Source organism: Oryctolagus cuniculus, chromosome 7 (assembly GCF_964237555.1).
Source record: "Oryctolagus cuniculus chromosome 7, mOryCun1.1, whole genome shotgun sequence".
In the NCBI taxonomy this organism is placed as follows: domain Eukaryota; kingdom Metazoa; phylum Chordata; class Mammalia; order Lagomorpha; family Leporidae; genus Oryctolagus; species Oryctolagus cuniculus.
Window position 1 is genome coordinate 56,484,020 of NC_091438.1, and position 22,080 is coordinate 56,506,099.

The 22,080-nt window shown below is 45.9% G+C and overlaps 1 protein-coding gene across 1 annotated transcript; it reads left to right on the forward strand.

The window, feature by feature from the left end:
- The first annotated feature begins 8,289 nt into the window (after nt 1-8,289).
- Nucleotides 8,290-14,638, forward strand: BCL2L15 (BCL2 like 15). The gene is made up of 4 exons (XM_002715757.5): nt 8,290-8,637; nt 9,823-9,944; nt 12,769-12,993; nt 14,533-14,638. Exons 1-4 carry the CDS (start codon nt 8,520-8,522, stop codon nt 14,548-14,550), a joined length of 483 nt encoding a protein of 160 aa, XP_002715803.2. The 5' UTR covers nt 8,290-8,519; the 3' UTR covers nt 14,551-14,638.
- Nucleotides 14,639-22,080: the final 7,442 nt, after the last annotated feature.

A 22,080-nucleotide genomic window follows, 5' to 3' on the forward strand; every position in this document is an offset into this window, starting at 1 on the left:
AGAACAGCTTCAGAATTGCTTTGCCATGTTTTTATTTGTTCAGTTAAGCCCATAAATGTTTAAGTAGGTACTGAAAGAAATGAAACTGAAGTGTTAAGAGCTTCCAACTTAAAGTATGACAAGGGAACAGAATGTAGGTGGTGGAAATTGAATAAATTAATTGGCTTTTTTTAAAGACTACCAATATGACTGAAATGTCAACCTAAAGAAAATTAGGTATGGCTCAGCAATTTTGAATAAATAATGTTATCAAAGTGGTCTCAACTATTAGAGCTCTTAGGAGACTTAAGTTTGGTGCCAGCATTGTAGCTCAGAGGGTTAAGCCACTACTTGCAAGGCCAGCATCTCATGTCAGTGCTGGTTTGGATGCCAGCTGTTCTGCCTCTGATCCAGCTCCCTGCTAGTATGGAAAGCAGCAGAGGATGGCCCAGGTGCTTGGATCCTTGCCACCCATGTAGGAGACCAGGATGGAGTTCCAGGCTCCAGGCTTTGGCCTGGGCCAGCCCTGCTGTTGCTGACATTTGGGGAGTGAACCAGCAGATGGAAGATTTCTCTCTTCTCTCTCTTTGGCTCTGCCTTTAAAATAAATAAATCTTTAAAAAAAAAAAAAGAAAATCAAGTTCTACTTAGTTGCTTTTTTTTTTTGTAATGTAAGAGGCATAACTAGCAGAATATGAAATTGTTGCTTTTGGAAACTATGCTTTTTTTAAGATTTATTTTATTTATTTGAAAGAGTTACAGAGATAGAGACAGAGAGAGTGGTCTTCCATCCGCTGGTTCACTCCCCAGATAGCTGCAACGGTCGGAGCTGCACTGGTCCAAAGGCAGAAGCCAGGAGCTTCTTCCAGGTGTCCCATGTGGGTGCAGGGGCCCAAGGACTTGGCCATCTTCTACCACTATCCCAGGCCATAGTAGATAGTAGAGAGCTGGATCGGAAGAGGAGCAGCTGGGACTAGAACCAGCGCCCATATAGGATGCTGGCGCTTCAGGCCAGGGCTTTAACCTGCTGCGCCACAGCGCTGGCCCCTGGAAACTATACTTTTATTATTCGTTCATTTTTATTTGACAGAGAGATAGAATGTGCTCCCGTCTATTGGTTTACACCCCAAATGTCCACAGTGGCTGGGCTAGACCAGGTTAAATCTGGGAATCAGGAATTTAATCCAGGTCTCCTATGTGCATGGCAAGGACCCAGCTACTTAAGCCATCACCTATTACTTTGCAGGGTGCACATTAGCAGGAAGCTGGTACCGAAAACAGAGGCAGGGCTTGAACCCAGCACTCCAGTATGGGATGGAGGTACCCAAAGAGGTGTTTTAACCTCTAGTAGGGGTAGGGAATCTTTTTTCTGTCAAGGGCCATGCAAAATTATCAACTTGGGGCCTGCGCTGTGGCATAGCAGGTAAAGCCTGCTATGCCAGCATCCCATGTGGGCACCGGTTCAAATCCCAGCTGCTCCACTTCTGATCCAGCTCTCTGCTATGGCCTGGGAAAGCAGTAGAAGATGGCCTAAGTCCTTGGACCCCTGCATCCATTCCGGGTGGGAGACCCGGATGAAGCTCCTAGCTTCAGATGGGTGCAGCTCTCCAGCCATTGTGGCCAGTTGGGGAGTGAACTGGCAGATGGAAGACCTCTCTCTCTCTGTCTCTATCTCTCTCTGCCTCTGCCTCTCTGTAACTCTGCCTTTCAAATAAATAAATAAAGCTTTAAAAAATTATCAACTTAAAAATTAACTTGCTATAGATTTATTGAATTTGGAGTCCTGCCTGCATTGGCCTTGGCAGGGCTAGACCCAATGATTTCATGGGGTCTATTGCAGCCCTCGGGCCAGGCGTGCCCACTCCTGCTAGTCAAGACGCTCACACTGAAAGTGCACAGTTAAGTCTCAGTAAAGAGCTAGTTTCTCTTGTAGCCTGGTTTTACTAATTTGTAAGCAAAACAACTGAGGCTCAAGCATTCCATGAAGTTAAGTTTAATTCTTTACTATTCTGTCCGCTTAGGCGCACTCTCTTTAGCTTCTGCTGATGTGTGATTTAAGGATGTGATAAAAGTGCATGCTTACCTTTTAAAATCCCTAGGAGTATTTGATACTGTCCTCTTACGACAGTGGCTTTCTAAGTTCAGTCTTAGCTGGTAGGTAAGCAGTATGCAGCATGTGGAATGAGTGCCTGTGGAGACAGTGGGGTTTTAGAACTTTGCAGAAGCCACCTTTTGCTTGGTTACTCACCATAATTTTATTGTCACGGACCAGTGATGATTGTATACCACCATTTCTCCTCTCTTTGAAGGGGAGTTCTGCCACAATTATTCTTTCTCAGATATTGAGTAGGGGGTGAGGGGACATAGGACTTGTTTTTGTAGTTACAGTCTCCATGTTGAGAGGAGCAGCACCCAAGGACAGTCCTCCACATCCACATCTGTGCAGATGACGAGATCCTGAGCTTTGAGCCAGGGATGTAATGGTACAAGGCTTTTAGGGGAGGGATGTCAATGGAGGGCAGCAAGGGAAGCAAGTTGTAGTGAAAGAATTCGGCTTCATCATTTTTCAAGAATAATTAGAGCCACGATATTAGAACTGCAAGGGTAAAGGTATGTGGGCTGGGAGGAAGAAATGGTTCAGAAAGGTGTTGCATTGAAGGCCCAGAGAGAAGTAAGTAAGGGGGGAAATTTACTCCATGTTGCCCATGAAAGCTTCTACTGTGTTTCTATATTCCAATATTGGTTATAAAGGATAACGCAAGGGGGCTGATGCTGTGGTGTAGTAGGTTAAGCTGCCACCTGCAGTGCTGGCATCCCATACGGGTGCCGGTTTGAGTCCCAGCTGTTCCTTTAATGATCCAGCTCTCTGCTTACAGTCTGGGAGGGCAGTGGAAGAAGGCCCAAGTCCTTGGGCCCCTGCACCCATACGGGAGACCCAGAAGAAGCTCCTGGCTCCTGGCTTCAGATTGGTCCAGCTCCAGCCACTGCAGCCATTTGGGGAGTGAGCCAGCAGATGGAAGACCTCTGTCTCTGTGTCTCTGTCTCTCCCTCTATAACTCTGCCTCTTAAATAAATAAATAAACCTTAAAAAAAAGGATAATGTAAGAGTCAAGATTAGATTCCAAAGATAATTTTTTTAAAGAAGATTTATTTATTTGAAAGGCAGAGCTACAGAGAAGGAGAGGCAGAGAGAGAGAAATCTTCCATCTGCTGGTTCACTCTCCAAATGGCTGCAATGGCCAGGGCTGGGCCGAGCTAAAGCCAAGAGCCAGGAGCTTCATCCGGGTGTGCCACATGGGTGTAGGGGCCCAAACGCTTGGGTCATCTTCTTCTATCCTAGACACATTAGCAGGGAGATGGATCAGAAGTAGAGCAGCCTGGACTTGAATCTGTGCCATACGGGATGCCGGCATTGTAGACATTAGCTTAACCCACTATGCCACAATGCTGACCCCACCCTCCAAAGATGGTATTTAACCATAAACATATCAATAGTGAAATGAGGAAGGTGGTATGTTATTGTGGGAAAAGCTTGAATTTGAGCTAAGACAGACCTGGTTCTGAATTTCTATTCTGGGACAGGTCCTTGGCCTGGCAGTTAAGTCAGTAGTTAGGACACCTGCATTAAAGTTTCCAGGTCTGATACCTGCCTCTGGCTCCTGACTCCAGCTTCCTGGTAATGTGGACCCTGGAGAAAGCAGTGTTCCTGCCACCCACATGAGACACCTGGATTGAGTTCCTGGCTCTTGGCTCCTGGCTCCTTGCTCCTGGCTATGGCCCCAGCCCACCTCTACCTGTTGTGGGTATGTGGAGGAATGAACCAGCAGATGAGAGTTCTCTCTCTCTGCATCTCAAATACATAAATAAATGAAATTTTCTGTTTTGCCACTTACTGATGTGAGAACTTGGGCAAGTTATTTGCCAGTTAGTTAATGTCTTATACTCAATGTTTATTTTTGTATATTTGGGAATATGTCAAAATGTTTTTCTCAGAATCCTTAAATTGTCAGTGGCTGGCTCTTGTGTGAAGAGGTTGGCCTACATTTTCTCAGAGTACTCTTCTAGAGTTAGAGGTCTGAGGACTACTGAAAAAACTATAGACTCAGCCATTTTGTTTATAGAGAGAATGAGTGCTAGATGACAACAAATGAAAGTGGCCTTGTAGGACTGGCGTTGCGGTGCAGCAGGTTAAGTTGCCCCTGCAATGGCAGCATGTCATAAGCACTGATTTGAGTTCTGGCTGCTCTGCTTTTGGTCCAACTCCCTGCTAATGTGCATGGGAAAGCAGTGGAAGATGGCCAAGTATTTGGGCCCCTGCCATCCATGAAGGAGACCTGGATGGAGCTTCTGGATCCTGGCTTCAGCTTGGCCCAGCCCTGACCGTCACGGCCATTTGGAGAGTAAACCAAAGGATGGAAGATCTCTCTCTGTCTCTCCTTCACTCTCTATAACTGCATTTCAAATCAAATAAATACATCTTTTTTTTTTTATAAAATGACCCTTTAAATATATAGAATCAATTGCTGCTTCTAGTCTAAAAACAATTTTGATCATTTTAAAAAATTAAGATTTCCTTTGAGCAGTTTTAGATTCACAGAGAAATCGAGAAGAAGGAATAGAGATTTCTCATACATCCTCTGCCACCACACATGCATGGCCTCTCTCCTTATGAATGCCAGAGTTGTATATTTGTTCTAATTTTCATAACTTTCATCTAAATTCCTCTTGGCCTTTTCATGGCTCAATAACTAATTTCTTTTCAGCATTGAATAATTATCTAGATATACCAAAGTTTACTTTTCATGTACTAAAGGACATCTTGATTGCTTCTCAGTTCTGGCAATTATTATTATTTTTAAGATCTGTGCGCTTATTTATTTGAAAGGCAGAGTAAGAGAGAGAGAGAGAGAGAGAGTCAGAAAGCTCTTCCACTTGTTGATACTCTCTTCAAACAGCCACAACAACCAGGGCTGGACCAGGCCAAAGCCATGAGCCAGGAACTCCAACCTGGTCTCCCACATGGGGGGCAGGGGCCCAGGTACCAGGGCCATCTTCTGCTGTCTTCCCAGGCACATTAGCAGGAAGCTGGGTCAGCAGCAGGGTAGCCAAGACTTGAACTGGGACTCTATGAGATGCGGGCGTTATAGGTGGTGGCTTAACTTGCTGTGCCTCAACACTGGCCTCAAATTTTGACAATTATGAATAAAGCTATTTCAAATATCTATGTGTGTGTGTTTGTGTGGACCTAAGTTTTCAGTGTCTTTAGGTACATACCAAGGCATGTGATTGCAGATTGTATGGTAATAGAATGTATAGAATATGTCAGACTCTTCTGAAGTGGCTCTACCGTTTTGCACTGCCCACAGCCCACTGCTACCTCACCGCAAATGAGCATTCCTGTTGCTCCACATCCATGATAGCATTTGGTGTTATCAGTGTTCTGGGTTTGGCCATTCTAATAGATATGTTGTAGTCATCTGTTTTTTAAAATGGAAGGAAACAGAAGAGTGACTGGTTATTTTGCAAGACAGAAATTCTGTTCTGAACAACTGACTATTTGTGCTTGAAATTTTTATGAGTTTTTTTTTAAAGATTTATTTATTTATTTGAAAGGCAGAGTTACAGACACAGAGACAGAGACAGAGAGCGCTCTTCCATCCGCTGGTTCACTCCCCAAATGGCTGCAGCAGTTGGAGCTGGACAGATCCGAAGCCAGGAGCCAGGAGCCAGGAGCGTCTTCTGGGTCTCCCATGTGGGTGCAGGAGCCCAAGCACTTGGGCCATTTTCCACTGTTTTCCCGGCCATAAGCAGAGAGCTGGATCAGAAGTGGAGTACCCAGAGCTCAAACAGGTACCCGCATGGGATGGCAGCACAACAGGAGAAGGCTCATTGTATTGCACCACAGCACCAGTCCCATTAGTTGGAGTTGTTAAGATTTTCATCAGGTCAAATAGGTTGAGTAGTAAATAGGTTGGCTCTGAGAGGTTTGAATGCTGCTTCTGAGACCCTGACCCATAATCTGGGTTTAGCTACATTCAGAAGGCAGACATAGGGCCAGCACCGCGGCTCAATAGGCTAATCCTCCGCCTGGCAGCGCCGGCACACCAGGTTCTAGTCCCAGTCGGGGCGCCGGATTCTGTCCCGGTTGACCCTCTTCCAGGCCAGCTCTCTGCTGTGGCCAGGGAGTGCAGTGGAGGATGGCCCAAGTACTTGGGCCCTGCACCCCATGGGAGACCAGGAGAAGTACCTGGCTCCTGCCTTCGGATCAGCGCGGTGCGCCGGCAGCAGTGCACCGGCCACAGCGGCCGGAGGGTGAACCAATGGCAAAAAGGAAGACCTTTCTCTCTGTCTCTCTCTCTCACTGTCCACTCTGCCTGTCAAAAAAAAAAAAAAAAAAAAAAAGGAAAGCAGCCACAACAGGTAAATATCCAATCCCAAGTTCTTTTAAAAACAATTATGGATTCTAATCCTGTTAGGAAAATGTCTTTTTCGTGTGTCAGATCCCTTTTATTCTAGTTATTAGGCTTTGGGCTAAAAGGAAGATATTTAGCATTTGTTGCATACTAGACAGTGCTGGGTCAATCCTTATATGTCATCTTATTTAATACTCATAATTTTCCTGTGAATTACTTTTTATTGTCACCATTTATTTATTTTAAGATTTATTTATTTGAAAGAGTTACACAGAGAGAGAAGGAGAGGCAGAGAGAGAAAAAAAGGGGGAGAGAGACATCTTCCCTCCACTGGTTCACTCCCTATTTGGCCACAATAGCTAGAGCTGCGCCGATCTGGAGCCAGGAGCCAGGAGCTTCTTCCGGGTATCCCATGTGGGTGCAGGGGCCCAAGGACATGGGCCATCTTCCACTGCTTTCTCCGGCCACAGCAGAGAGCTGGATTGGAAGTGGAGCAGCCGGGACTCAAATTGGCACCCATATGGGACACCGGCACTGCAGGCGGCAGCTACGTGCTACGCCGCAGTGCTGGCTCCTATTGTCACCTCAATATAACCCCTCAAATGGCCAAGTTGTTTGCTATTGTTTTTTCCCACCTTCTGAGTCTTTGTACTATATGTGCTTTCTCCTCCTCCACTTGGAACATTCCTATTTCCTTCTTTGTGCCTAGTGAGTTCCTATTTATACTTCTAAGTTCATCTCAGATGTTTCTGCATTAAAGAAGCATCCCAGTCTCCGAGGTTTGCTTCCCTATCACACTCTCAGTGCAATGTATCATAATAGGGCAAGACATCATGTGATTTGTCATTTAACAGCTGTCATTTCTGCTGAAGTGTAAGCTCCCTAACACAAGAATTGTGCCTGTATCATTTTTCTGTGTTATTTGTAGTGCTAAATAGTTCTGTGCACATAAGTGTTTAATAATCATTGTGGCCGGCGCCGCGGCTCACTAGGCTAATCCTCCACCTAGCGGTGCCGGCACACCGGGTTCTAGTCCTGGTCGGGGTGCCGGATTCTGTCCCGGTTACCCCTCTTCCAGGCCAGCTCTCTGCTGTGGCCAGGGAGTGCAGTGGAGGATGGCCCAAGTGCTTGGGCCCTGCACCCCATGGGAGACCAGGAGAAGCACCTGGCTCCTGCCTTTGGATCAGCGCAGTGCGCCGGCCGCAGCGGCCATTGGAGGGTGAACCAACGGCAAAAAGAAGACCTTTCTCTCTGTCTCTCTCTCTATGTCCACTCTGCCTGTAAAAAAAAATAAATCAATAAATAATCATTGTATGGTATGGCAAATAAATGCCATAATCAGAAGTTATAGCTTCAAAGCCTTCCTGTAAATTATACCATACATATAACCTAACAGGAAGTATTTTTAAATTTTTTTAATAAATCTTAAGATTTATTTATTTATTTGAAAGTCAGAGTTACACAGAGAGAAGGAGAGGCAGAGAGAGAGAGAGAGAGAGAGGTCTTCCATCCGCTGGTTCACTTCCCAAATGCCCACAGCATCCGGGGCTATGCCAGGCTGAAGCAGGAGTCTGGACTTCCATCTTTGTCTACCATGTGGATGTCAGGGGCCCAAACACTTGGGAGCCATCTTCCACTGCTTTCTCTGGCACATTAACAGGCTGCAGGATCAGAAGTGGAGCAGCCAGGACTCAAATCAGTACTCTGATATGGGATGCCTGTGCCATAAGCAGTGGCTTAACCTGCTGTACCACAGTGCTGGCCCTAACAGGAAGTATTTCTTAATGATATTGTCAAAGAGGCTCTTTCTCAATTCTATTTCAGTTTTAGATTTAAGTATAACCCTGGAAGTTATTCATTAATCACTGGGTAGGGTGGGGTTCTGAAATAAGGAACTGAAAGTCTCGAAACAATCCCCAAGTGTGTGGAGAAGCTCTTCAGACACAGCTTTCTTAGCAATCAGCTATTTTTGAAGAAGACTAGTGGGAAGGTGTCCAGGGCTACATGTCCAGATAAGGAACCTAACAAGAGGTAGACGCGTCTGCTGGTCTTCCGGTGTTTCGAACTCCCTGCTGAACTGCGAACTGCTTATTGTATGTTAAAACAACTCAACAGCAAGCATCTAAAATGAAGACTTTTGAGGAGCAAACAGAATGCGTCATGAACGCTCTACTCGCAGACTTGCTGGGCCCAAAATTGCAGGTTACTAACCGGGACCTAGGCAGCGCAGAAGAACCTGTTGCAGGTAAGCCTCCTGACCTGAGGTAGAGATTAAAGGGTAATAAGAATTTTTTGCCAGTGCCATGGCTCAATAGGCTAATCTTCGGCCTGTGGTGCCGGTACTCCAGGGTCTAGTCCCGGTCGGGGCGCCGGATTCTGTCCCGGTTGCCCCTCTTCCAGGCCAGCTCTCTGCTGTGGCCAGGGAGTGCAGTGGAGGATGGCCCAAGTGCTTGGGCCCTGCACCCATGGGAGACAAGGAGGAAGCACCTGGCTCCTGGCTTCAGATCAGCGCGGTGCGCCGGCCGCGGCGGCCATTGGAGGGTGAACCAACGGCAAAGGGAAGACCTTTCTCTCTGTCTCTCTCTCTCACTGTCCACTCTGCCTGTCAAAAAAAAAAAAAAAAAAACTTTTTAAAAAAGATTTATTTATTTATTTGAAAGGCAGAGTTACAGAGAGAGAGAGAGAGAGAGAGAGAGAAAGAGAGCTCTTCCATTCTCTGGTTCACTCCCTCAAATTTCTGCAAGAAGCTGGGCTTGATGCAGGCCAAAGCCAAGAGCCTGAAATTCCATCTAAGTCTCCACGGGGATGCAGGCACATTAGGGAGCTGGATCAGAAGTGGAGCAGCCAAGACTTGAACCAGTGCCCACATGGGATGCTGGTGCTGCAGGCAGTAGCTTTACCCACTATGCCACAGCGCTGGCCCCTCCTCTTAAATTTCAAAAGGCAAAATTTAAGATTTTAGCATACCTGAAAAGAAAGAGATTCTTTTTGAAGGCAGACAGAGACAGAGATCTCCCATCCCCCAGTTCATTCCCCAAATACCTGCAAGAGCTGGGGCTGGAGCAGGTAGAGGAAGAACCAGGAAATCAATCTAGTCTCTCACTGGATGGCAGGGACTCAGCCACTTGGCCTGCCACCTGCTGCCTCTCGGGGTGTGCGTTAGTAGGCAGCTGGAGCAGAGAGGAGCCAGGAGTGGAACTGGCACTCCGTTGGGACACAGGTATCCTAAGCCATGTTTTAACTCTTAACTGCTGCACCAGCCCCTGCCCCTGAAGGGAGATTTTTCTAGTGCTGTTGACAGAACATCGAAGTTCTTGGGAAAGAGCAATGCCAAAACTGTTGAGAAGACGGGAGAACTTTTCTCCATTGCCGGTTCCTGGGTCTTGCTATCTTTTCAAGCATGGTGACAAATGTGTTTTCTCCGTCTTAGGAGAGGCTGACTCTTTTGACGTGGCTATCATTGTTGGGCGCCTTCGGATGCTCGGTGACCAGTTCAATGGAGAGGTAGAAGCTGCTGTCAGAAACGTCATTAAAGAAACTGCTCGGGAGCAGGTCAGGTTTTTACCTCTTGCTATGGTTTGCTGCTTTTTTCTATTTCAAGCTTCCTTTTCTTACTACTCCTTTACACTAGGACTAAGAATGTTCTGTGAAAGATTTGGGGGCTTATATTCATTACAGGAGATACAGCAGGAATTGTCCATTTGCCATTTCTTAGTAGGAGTTCATCAAAGCCCAAGTGGTACAGAGATGGACAGCTCTTGGCACAGGCTGATCAACCTTTTAGCTTGTCTTCACTTGATTTTCATCAGAGCAGTGCTCAGTGTGCACAGAGCGTTTGTATAGCAGGTTACTCTTTTTTTGTTGTTTTGTTTTTTTCTTAAGATTTATTTATTTACTGGAAATTCAGAGTTACACAGAGAGAGGAGAGGCAGAGAGAGAGAGAGAGAGAGAGGTCTTCCATCCGATGGTTCACTCCAGATGGCCGCAAAAGCCGGAGCTGTGCTGATCCGAAGCCAGGAGCTTCCTCTGGGTCTCCCACGTAGGTGCAGGGGCCCAAGGACTTAGGCCATATCCTTCACTGCTTTCTGAGGCCGCAGCAGAGAGCTGGATCAGAAGAGGAGCAGCTGGGACCAGAACCGGCTCCTGTATGGGATGCTGGTGCTTCAGGCCAGGGCGTTAACCCACTGAGCCACAGTGCCAGCCCCACAGGTTATTCTTGGCAAGGTGTCCTCTCTGCATGTTTTAATACTTTGTTGGGCATTGACGTCACCCCCAACCTTGCTCCAAGGTCCCTAGTGAAGTCCACACAGGAAGTATAGGCAGTTTACAAGTCTGATGTAGTGAGAGATGAACCCTTACAGCAGCCCTGTGGCTTTTTATCAGCACATAGATTACTGGCAGTAGAACTTGGACTCTGTATTAGATACAAAAATCTTAAGATGGCATTCTAGGAGATATTGCTGATTAATATCAGCAATGACAGCTAATATGAACTCATCACTGACCACATGCCATTATAGTCTCATAACCATTATATCCCCCTGCGAACTATCATAGAAACTATTACCCCTAGAGCAACCTGTCCCCATCTGCATATAACACCAGGGGAGCAGGTATCTAATGTGTTCACTGCTAGGCTCACAATAACTTGAACAGTGGAATAGCCAGGATTCGAACCGGCATGCATACGGGGTGCTGGCACTGCAGGCAGCGGCTTTACCCACTACACCATAGCAACGGCCCCAGTTGTTAGTTTTAATCACTTAAGATGGTATTTGTAAAGCTTCTCCACTGTAAAGTTACTCTTTTTCTTTTTTAAGATTTATTTTATTCATTTGAAAGGCAGAGTTACAGAGAGGGAAGACAGAAAGAAAGGAGAGAGATCTTTCATCTGTTGGAACCATCCATTGGTTCACTCCCCAGGGGGCTGCAATGGCTGGGATTGGGCCAGACACATCCAGGTCTCCCATGAGGGTGTCAGGGAACCAAACATTTTGACCATTTTCCACTGCTTTCCTAGGCACATCAGCAGGGAGCTGGATCAGAAGTGAAGCAGCCAGGACTTGAACCAGTGCTCCCATGGGATGCTGGTGTCACAACAGTGGCTTAACCCATTGTGTCACAACACTGGCTCCAAGTTGCTCTTCCCTTTTTGTAATTAATAAGTATTGTCATAGAGTGGTACTTTGATCTTATGTAAATATCCCCTTTTTTATCAAAATTTCAATCCATTTATTTCCATATCAGTGTGGAGCTATGAAGTCCTACTTTATTCTTCGAGGTAAAATCTGTTACTGTCATATAGAGGCTCGGATTGTCTCAGATTTAGGGAATGGCAGCCCTTTTAATCTGGACTTTGTCTTTTTGATATGTCTGCATCATTTCTAACAGATATTCTATTTCCCATATCCCAGCCTGGAACCAGCATTCTCCAGAGAGCTCTGTGGCTTTTTTTTTTTTTTTTAATGGAGAATGATATTTAGAAACTAAAATCTAGGGGCTGACGCCTGTGACATAGTAGGCCAAGCCTCCACCTGCAGCACCGGCATGCCAGATGAGCTCTGGTTCAAGTCCTGGCTGCTCCTCTTCCAATCTAGCTCCCTACTAATGGCCTGGGAAGGCAAGGGAAGATGGCCCAAGTGCTTGGGCCCCTGCACGCACGTGGGAGAGCTGGAAGAGGCTCCTGGCTCCTGGCTTCGGATCAGCTCAGGTCCGGTCATTGCAGCCATTTGGGGAGTGATCCAGCAGATGGAACACTTTTCTCTCTGTCGCTCCCTCTCTCTCTCTCTCTCTGTAACTCTACCTCTCAAATAAATAAGATATTAAAAAAAAAAGAAAAGAAAAGAAAAGAAAGAAAAAGAAACTAAAATCTAGGCACCCTCTCCCATGGGTGCCCTTCTCAGTTTATTTGGGCTTAGATACACTGCTCTGACCACTGTCATCTCCCCTCCCCTCCGCCTCCTCTCCCCAGAAGATCTGGCTTAGCCCCACCTAATGGCTTTTGGGCCAAATGGTTTGAGAAAGAAAGAGGAAGAGGACAAACTAATCTTTTCTCCCCCCACTGTAGCATGTCCTAGTCATTCAAATAATACCTTTCCAATGTGACCAGCTGTGCTGTCATGTTCTCAGTAGTTTTCTTTCAAATCATTTTATTGCTATTGTTTTATCCTAAGCAATACTATCTGAAATCACTGATTTGAAGAGCTATTTATATATTTTTCTAAAGCCCCTTGAAGTAACAGAATATTAAAATAAGAGAAGTTTGCCCATCCTCCCCTTAAGATTACCTCCGATACGTTTGCTTTACTGGATTCCACCTGCAGCCTCTTGTACTCTCTGAGCACTCTTCACTGATACAGCCTGTCTCTCTCCTCAGGCAGGCGCAGTTCTCCAGAACACAGTGACATCTCTCAGCAAGGCGTGGTGCGCTCAGGATTCCACCTTAGCATATGAGAGAGCCTTTCTGGCTGTGTCAGTGAAACTTCTTGAGTGTGTGGCCCGCAATGCTCCTGAAATGGCTAGGCAGATGCTTCGCCCCATGACAAGTATGATCAACGGGAACAGAGCCATCCGGGAGTTTGTCGAGGGTCAGGGAGGTTGGGTGAGTATGTCGGGGCCCCTGTTTTTGCCGTCATTTACACTCTTTTGGTACTAGTACCTGGGACTCCAGTTATGACCCTTTTTATAAGGTGAAAATCAAGAAGGAAAACAGGCCTCCCTACTTTGCTAACAATGCCAGGATTTTCTTGCGATGGAAAAGAGGAGCAGACAACAGCCTAGCCTGTGGGATTGGATCCCAGAGTCATACTGTCTAAAATGTTGATGTCAAGCTAGTCTCCACTTCCTACACATAATCATCTACAAAAGTTTATTGCTGGTGGAGTTAGCCTGGCTTCACTGTGCTCCCTGGAAAATTTCTGGGTCTTTAGACATGTGTTGCTGAAGTTCAGAATCATTTTTTAAATGTTTATTTATTTGAAAGGCAGAGCTGGGGGGTGAGGGAGAAGGGAGAGAGATCTTCCATCCATTGGTTCTCTCCCAAAAGCCTCTAACAGCCAGGGCCAGGCAAGGCCAAAGCCAGGAGGAGCCAGGAATTCCATTTGGGTCTCCCACATGGGTGGCAAGAAATCAGGTACTCGAGCCATTATCTATTGCCTCACAGGCTCCTTAGAAGGAATCTGTATCAGAAGTGGAGGTAGCACTTGATCTCAGGCACTCTGATACAAAATGCCTGCGTCCCAAGCAGTGGCTTAACCCCCTGGGGCACAATGCCTGCTCCAGAACCATCTTAATGTTATCTAACAAAAAACAGTCTCATCCTCTGTAGTGGTAACTGCTGTACTTTTTTTTTGGACAGGCAGAGTGGACAGTGAGAGAGAGAGACAGAGAGAAAGGTCTTCCTTTACCGTTGGTTCACCTTCCAATGGCCGCCGTGGCCGGCGCATCGCGCTGATCCAAAGCCAGGAGCCAGGTGCCTCTTCTGGTCTCCCATGGGGTGCAGGGCCCAAGGACTTGGGCCATCCTCCACTGCACTTCCCGGGCCATAGCTGCTGTACTTAGTAGAACTTTGGGGTTAGAGAGCTCTTGCCTCCCTTTCCAGGATCAGAAGAAGCCTTAGGAAGAGCTGCTGTCCCTGGCTGCTTAGAGGAAGTTCCTCAAGACTATCCTTTCTTGGGGCCGGCGCCGTGGCTCACTTGGTTAATCCTTCGCCTGCGGCGCCGGCATCCCATATGGGCGCCGGGTTCTAGTCCCAGCGGCTCCTCTTCCAGTCCAGCTCTCTGCTGTGGCCCCGGAGGGCAGTGGAGGATGGCCCAGGTGCTTGGGCCCCTGCACCCGCAAGGGAGACCAGGAAGAAGCATCTGGCTTCTGGCTTCGGACTCTGCACCTGCATGGGAGACCAGGAAGAAGCACCTGGCTTCTGGCTTCAGACCCTCCACCTGCATGGGAGACCAGGAAGAAGCACCTGGCTTCTGGCTACGGATCAGCGTAGCTCTGGCCGTAGCGGCCATTTGGAGAGTGAACCAACAGAAGGAAGATCTGTCTCTCTCTCTCTCACTGTCTATAACTCTACCTGTCAAATTAAAAAACAACAACAAAAGACTATCCTTTCTGACTATAGGATTTTCACTGTTCTTCCTAGGAAAATCTGGAGAGCTGAAGAAGAGGTGGAGTCCTTCCCCACACTGAATAGCGCTTCCTTTTTGATCAGCTGTTTGATTTCTGGCAATAAAAACAGACAAACAAAACCAATCAAATACCACTTTCTTTTTCTGGTCAGAACAGAACCTAGCTAAATAAGTTTATTTTCTATTGGTTGTTAAAGTCAGAAGCAACTCCTAGAAACCTATAGAGATTTGGCATTTTCAGTTTTCCCCTGAGCTGTAACGGGATCCTACTGAAGCCAAGACTTCCAGACACAAAGTAATGACTTTTAGTAGTGGAACTTCAGGTAGGAGGGCAGGCTTTTGCTGGAGCCATTTTGGAGGAAAGGGAGAACACTGGAAAAGATTTCTTTAGATTTAGCCCCGTCCACGGGTGAGAATCTTATCGATAAATTTTGCAATCTAAAAGATTTCACTGAAGTTTTTTGGTTGAAAATCAAGGATTTTTTTGTTTTCAGATTCTTACCAAATTGTATGTTAATTTCATCGGAGCAGAATTATTTTATGCATTTTAGATGTAGGAAGCCAAAAGTGACAGTTTGTTCATAGATCTTTCACCTAGAAAAGTCAAGGAGAGATGCAATAGGTACTGCATTTTTATTGCACAGGGTACTGGAAGTGCTGGCCCACAGTGCCACCCAGCTTAGGTGAAGGCTGCCTACCACAGGAGTTTTGAAAGTGTGGTTCACATATCACCAGTGGATCTCATTAAATTACAGAGTCCCAGGCCCCACCCCTAGAGATTCTGATGCTGGGTGTGGATCTAGGGGCCTACTTTTTTTAACCAGCTCCGTGGGTGATTCTGATGCACATAGGGTTTGCTAACCAATCTTTACAGGAGTTGACAAAACAACAGCCCATAGGCCAAATCTGACCTGCTGTCTTTTTTGGAATGTAAGTATTTATTAGAACGTGGCTACACTCGCTTGTTTACGTATTGTCTGTGGTTGCTTTTGCACTACGATGGCAAAGTTGAATAGTTATGGCAGATACCACAGGGTCCATCAAGTCTGAGGTGTTGACCAGCTGGCCTCTTATGGAACAAACTTTCTGAACCCCTCCTCTGGAGTTAAATGAACATGTCTCCTTGAATAATTGAAACTCTGTGGTGGCCCCAACAATTCCTGTCAATATAGTTATAGATAGAGTTTAAACTCAAAGATATTTAGCTCTCGCTTTAGGACTTTGCCTGAGAATATTAGCCAAAGAGCCGGGTGGCTCCTGAGACGTTGAGGGAGGGTGTACATTTCCTTGGCCCCACAAGTGAGAGTGGTTGGAAGTAAATCTGATGCCTTCTATGATCTGTGTATCTCAAAATATCTCTCACAATATAATAGATCAGCAGGTAATCATCAGGTACAGATTCCAGAAACCAGACTGCTTACATGAATCTCCAGAAGAAGTGTGCTGCTACATCCATTTATGAAAAGAGGCATTTATGACTGGGGCCTGTGCTGTGGTGCGCTAGGTTAATCCTCCACCTGCGGCGCCAGCACCATGGATGCCGGTTCTAGTCCTGGCTGCTCCTCTTCCAGTCCAGCTCTCTGCTGTGGCCTGGGAGGGCAGTGGAGGATGGCCCAGGTGCTTGGGCCCCTGCACCCACATGGGAAAACCCGGAGGAGGCATCTGGCTCCTGGCTTCGGATTGGCGCAGCTCCGGCCGTTGCAGCCATTTGGGGAGTGAACCAGCGGAAGGAAGACCCTTCTCTCTATCTCTTCCTCTCACTGTCTGTAACTCTGCCTGTCAAATAAATAAATAAAATCTTAAAAAAAAAAAAAGAGGCATTCATGAGTGGGCAAAGTTTATCGAGGTTAATCACTTCCCTTCCCACAGCCGACCATCTGGCAAAGAACTAAATATGTGATGCTATTAATACTTTTATTTTTTCAACTTATGTTTATCTCCCCTCTTCCTCAATAAATCACAACTGCTCAGTAATCCAGAAATGAGGTTTCTTGCTTCCCTTTAGTAGAAATTAGCTTTTTTTTTTTTTTGCTGCCAACTAAGACACTTGACATACTCCTTTTGTCCCATATGCTACTATAACTCAGGATGGTGAGTTTTGTGGTATTTGACCTCTTAGGCAAAAATCACTACTTTCACTTTGACTAATGCTGTTCTGTTTATGAAAGAAAATATTTCTGTCTAGCATTTGAAGTAAGTTTCAGCAAGTGCAATCTCAATCAACTATTAAAGGTCAAAGACCAGCAGCAGCCTCCTCCTTTCGTTTTCTTTCCCCTTATTGCAGCTCTCTGTTTTACTCCATGCTGCCCATAAAATGTTAGACTGTGAGTTTAGTTGCAGCCACTCCGTGGTATCTTGAGATTTGAAGATAGGGTGCCCCTTGGGTGACAGCAGGCAAATGGGCAAGGCAGCAGCTGTGGCCTGAGTGTTGTATTTGCAGCGAGGCCACCCTTTTAGGAGAGCTAAAGCAACTGGGCTACGAGAAGAAGACATCGTAGCCCAGCGATTAAGAATGCGTTCAGATTGCCTGATTCCAACAGTTTAGTTTCATCACAGGCTAATTATGTGACCTTGGCCAGTAACCTAATTCCTGTGTACCTCAGTTTCCACATCTGTAAAGTAGAGATGATTTAGTAGGTATTTCATGGGATTGTTGTGAGGGATAAATGAAACAATACACGCGGGAAGGGACTTAGCCCAATGCCTGGCATAATTTAAGCTCTGTGCCATCAGCAGTTTGGAATCCCATGAATTGCAGTGCATGAGGCTCTAGCTGGACTGTTTCCCTCCCCATGAACTCTTGTCTTCCCAATGCCTGCTGCTCTTGGGACTTCTCCTCCTGCCTTGATGTGGGTGGTTTCTAAGTATGGCTTCTTTCCCTTCTTCCCAAATCCATATCTACAAACTCCAGTTCCCTGGTTCTGTAGGACCCTCTTGTCTCCCACGCTCTCCCAAACCGCCATGCAGCTGTCTCAAAACCTCAGTCATTTTTGTCTTCCTCTCTCCAGTCCAACTCACCCAGTCAGTCCCCTGCCTTCCTGTTTGCCCTGCCTCTTCCTCCCAGGTTTTCTTACCACTTGCCTGAACCAGCCTCCTGCCTGGACTTTGGATTCATTGTCCTGTCTCAGTCCCATCCCTGCCCTATTCCTGTCTGTCCTGCAGCCTGCCACCAAACTAGCCAAAGCTGTGGCTTCTTTGTCCATTGTCTTGATTCCTTTTTAGAGATGGAGTAATTCATTTTAAAATTTAATATGCTATGTAGGGAGATGATGAGACATTTAAAAAGTTTATCACAAGGGAGTGTTTGTTAATTTAAATAATCAAGAAACAATCCCCATTGTGTTTGGGGATTTCCTTTGATTTCCATTGTCTTAAAATCCTTCAGGGGAACATTTGAAGGTGATTGGTTATGTTTATAACCTTGATGGTCATAGATGTGTTATATACATACCAAAACAAACTATACACTTTGAAATGTATAGTTTATTAGATGTCAATACTATGCCAGTAAAATTGTTTTTTAAAATAAATAAAAATAAAATGGATTTTTAAAAACCATTAATGGCCGGCGCCGCGGCTCACTAGGCTAATCCTCCGCCTAGCGGTGCCGGCACACCGGGTTCTAGTCCCGGTCGGGGCGCCGGATTCTGTCCCGGTTGCCCCTCTTCCAGGCCAGCCCTCTGCTGTGGCCAGGGAGTGCAGTGGAGGATGGCCCAGGTGCTTGGGCCCTGCACCCCATGGGAGACCAGGAAAAGCACCTGGCTCCTGGCTCCTGCCATCGAATCAGCGCGGTGCGCCGGCCGCAGCGCGCCGGCCGTGGCGGCCATTGGAGGGTGAACCAACGGCAAAGGAAGACCTTTCTCTCTGTCTCTCTCTCACTGTCCACTCTGCCTGTCAAAAAAAAAAAAAAAAAAAAAAAAAAAAAAAAAAAAACAAACAAAAAACCATTAATGGCTGCCCACTGTCCATGAAATAAATCCTACTCTTCAGCCTGGTGTCCAAACTTCCCCAAGGTCTGGCCCAAACTTTCCTTTCTCCTCTACAAACCCACTGTTCTAATAAAATTGAAGCACTCACTAAAAAATTCCTCCCACTGTTCTCTATGAGAGTACTTCAAAAACATCATGGCAAATGGAATTAAAGGATAAATGTATTTGGCTGCAAAAATTTGGAAATTGTTATGTACAAAGGATCTTCAAAAAATTCATTGGAAGTACATATTATGAAAATATTGTGCCTGGGTTTCAAAAATTCCTTAACATCAAAGTAAACTTATCTTTTAATTCCACTTTTCTATGAACTTTTGAAGTCCCGCGTGTGTGTCACATTGCCTTTTCTTGGGCTCTTCCTATAGGAGATCATCACTTCCTCCATGAAAAACATCTTCACCTCCTTAAACTTTTGCTTGAACTGTTTTTGTGGTTCTTGCCACAAGTGGCCTTAAACTAGTTACTTGTTTTCTTAGCTTTCCTACTAGAAGAGAGAATCTTTGAATGATAGAATTGGTTCTACACTTGTACAGTACCCATATATCCCATTTCTCTTGCATGTGCGTAGATATTATAACTATTCATTAAATGAGTGAATAAATGATTGACTCAGGAAAGATTTCAAGTTTGACTCTACTTTAAACAGGATGCCAAGCCTCAGCAACAGTCCTGTCTCTCAGTTTACTAGGGGAAAAAAGGTCAATCGCAAGTTATCAGTTGATCTTTGCCTCTTGAGGATTCTGAAACCAAAAGCAGAGCTACGATGCCATGTGCGGCGTGTGGGAAGCTGACTGCGACGTCTGCAGCAGGTGGCCTGCAGAGCCTGATGCACTCCCAGAGTGCTGTGGTGACAAGCAGCAGATTGGAAGAGGGTAGGGGACTCTCCCGCTGCGGATGATGTAAAAACAAGCAAATCAAACCAGCCTCCTAAGATAGATGCCTTATAGTAAGCCTCTTCAGTGTCCACTTATAAAAGGAGAACCAAGTCTAGCGTGGAGATACGGGGAGTCAATTCTTTCTGGCCATTGCAGTGCTTTTTGAGCTGGCCTCTGGACCGCAGCGTGGACACTGCTGCTTTCATAGCAAGAGCCCTGCTGCTTGGGCAGCAGCCCTCTGGGAAGCACTCTTGCCAGGTTCCTGGGGAAGGCCCATCTGTGTCTGGCATGGCAGAAGTGCCTAGCCAGAGACATGAAGCACGGGCGGTGTCAGGCAAGAGGCTGGAGTAGTGGCATAATGAGCAGCAAGTCAGAGAGTGAGAGTGGATCTCGCAGCGAAACCTCGCCCCATGACCATGACATAGCACACCTTACCACCACAGACTTGTGTAGGGATGCATGAACTCACGTTACGCACTATGGTTGTACAAATGCATAGAAGACACTGTCACTGCCTTTGATACATCTGAAACTACAGGGGAAATTTCATTTGTCCTCTTTTGAATGAGCTATTTGAAAAGATTGGTTTATTTGAAAGGAAGAGTGGCAGAGAAAGAGAGAGAGAAAGAGAGATCTTCCATCCACTGATTCACTCACCAAATGACTGCAATGGCCAGGCCAAAGTCAGGAACCAGGTCTCCTGCGTGGGTGGTGGGGGCAACTACTTGGGCCATCATCCACTGCCTTCCCAGGTACATTAGAAGAGAGATGTATTGGGTCCAGCGCTGTGGTGTAGCTGGTAAAGCCGCCGCCTGCAGTACCAGTATCCCATATGGGCGCCAGTTCTAGTTCGACTGCTCCACTTCCAATCCAGTGCTCTGTTGTGGCCTGGGAATGCAGTAGAAGATGGCCCATCCATGTGGAAGACCCAGAAGAAGCTCCTGGCTCCTGGCTTCAGATGGGCGCAGCTCTGGCCATTGCGGCCAACTGGGGAGTGAATCTGCGCAGCTTCATCCACTGCACTGCAGCATCAGTTCCTTAAATCAACTCCTTTTTTTTTTTTTTTTTTTTTTAAGATTGTTTTATTGTGGCTGGCACTGTGGTGCAGTGGGTTAAAGCCCTGACCTGCAGTGCAGGCATTCCATATGGGCACCGGTTAGAGTTCTGGCTGCTCCACTTTTGATCCAACTACCTGCTAATGTGTCTGCGAAAGCACTGGAGGATGGCCCAAGTCCTTGGGCCCCTATATCCATGTGGAAGACACAGAAGAAGCTCTTGGCTCCCGGCTTCCAGTTGGCTCAGCTCCAGCCATTCCAGCCAGATGGGGGGTGAACCAATGACGGAACTCTCTCTCTGTCTCTACCTCTCTCTGTAACTCTATCTTTCAAATAAATAAAACTTTGAAAATTATATATAATATATAAAGATTTATTTATTTATTTGAAAGGTACAGTTACAGAGGGAAGAGAGAGGGAGAAAGAGAGAGAGGGAGAGAGAGAGAGCTTCTTCCGGGTCTCTCACATGGGTACAAAGAGATGGAAGATCTCTCTGTCTCTCTCTCCCTCTCTCTGTTACTCTGCTTTTCAAATAAAAGTAAATCTTTTTTTTTCTTTAAAGGCAAGGAACAGGTAAAAAATTAAGAAAACTTCCATAGCTGAATACAAAGATTTATATGAAGAGATCTAAGCTATGAGAAAGTAATGATGAGATGAAGTTGAGACAAGATTCTTGAAGAAAAGGAGTAACTGGGCTTTATGGCTTTATAGCTTGCTTTATTTCTGCCTTGGAGAAAATTAGGCATAAAGGTGAGAAGGAGCAGAAGTGGTGGTGGAAGGAACCAGGTCTGCGGGTGATGTGGCTGAGTAGTTTGGGTGGGGATGGCTGATGGTGCAGGGCTTGACGACGTGGTGAGGAACCCGAATTTGCTGCCATAGATTCTCAGACTATTCTGGTTCTTTGAAGTGGAGCTTTCCAGAAGGTACCAGAATGGAAGAAGACTGAGAAACCTGAGTGTTTTTCCTATTGACTAGTTTATCTTGTCATAATAATCTGAAATTCTCCTTAAGAGATTTTCTCATCTAACTCTTAACACTCCACGACACTGATGTTGCCCCATAAACCGATACTCTTGTTGGAGTAGGTGAGTGTGACTGGCACTCCTCTCTGTTGTCCTTCCCCCTCTGACCACAGGGGGCAGCAGTGAGATGTGCCCCCGGCACCCCTGCACATCCACAATTTTATTGTTAGAGCTGACACTGGGTGGTTTTGGCCAAGCATTTATGAGTCTTTCGATGACTGGAATTGTTGTGTTCATGCAGGGTTTATGCGACACTGGTTTAAATGTTTCACTGTAAATTCTTCAATTCTTTTAGGTATTTTCCAACCTTTGCGGCATGCTGTTTCCCCTCCCCTGCTGTTGATCTTCCCACGAGATACAAGTGAGTCAACACAGTCTTCATCAAACACCATGATGCTCCTTGAAGGAAGTGTGAAAAGTGAAGTCGTAGCTTAGCGTTGTTAAAAACAAAACTGGAAGGTGTGTGTGTTTTTTTGTTGTTGTTGTTGTTGTTGTTTTTTTTTTTTTTTTTTTTTTTTTTTTTTTTTTTTTGGCCTTTAGTTTGTTGTTTGCTTGCTTGAGTGGTCTCCTCAGGAAATGGCCTAGTAGCTAACTGGGTTTTTGAGGTTTGATTTTTTTATG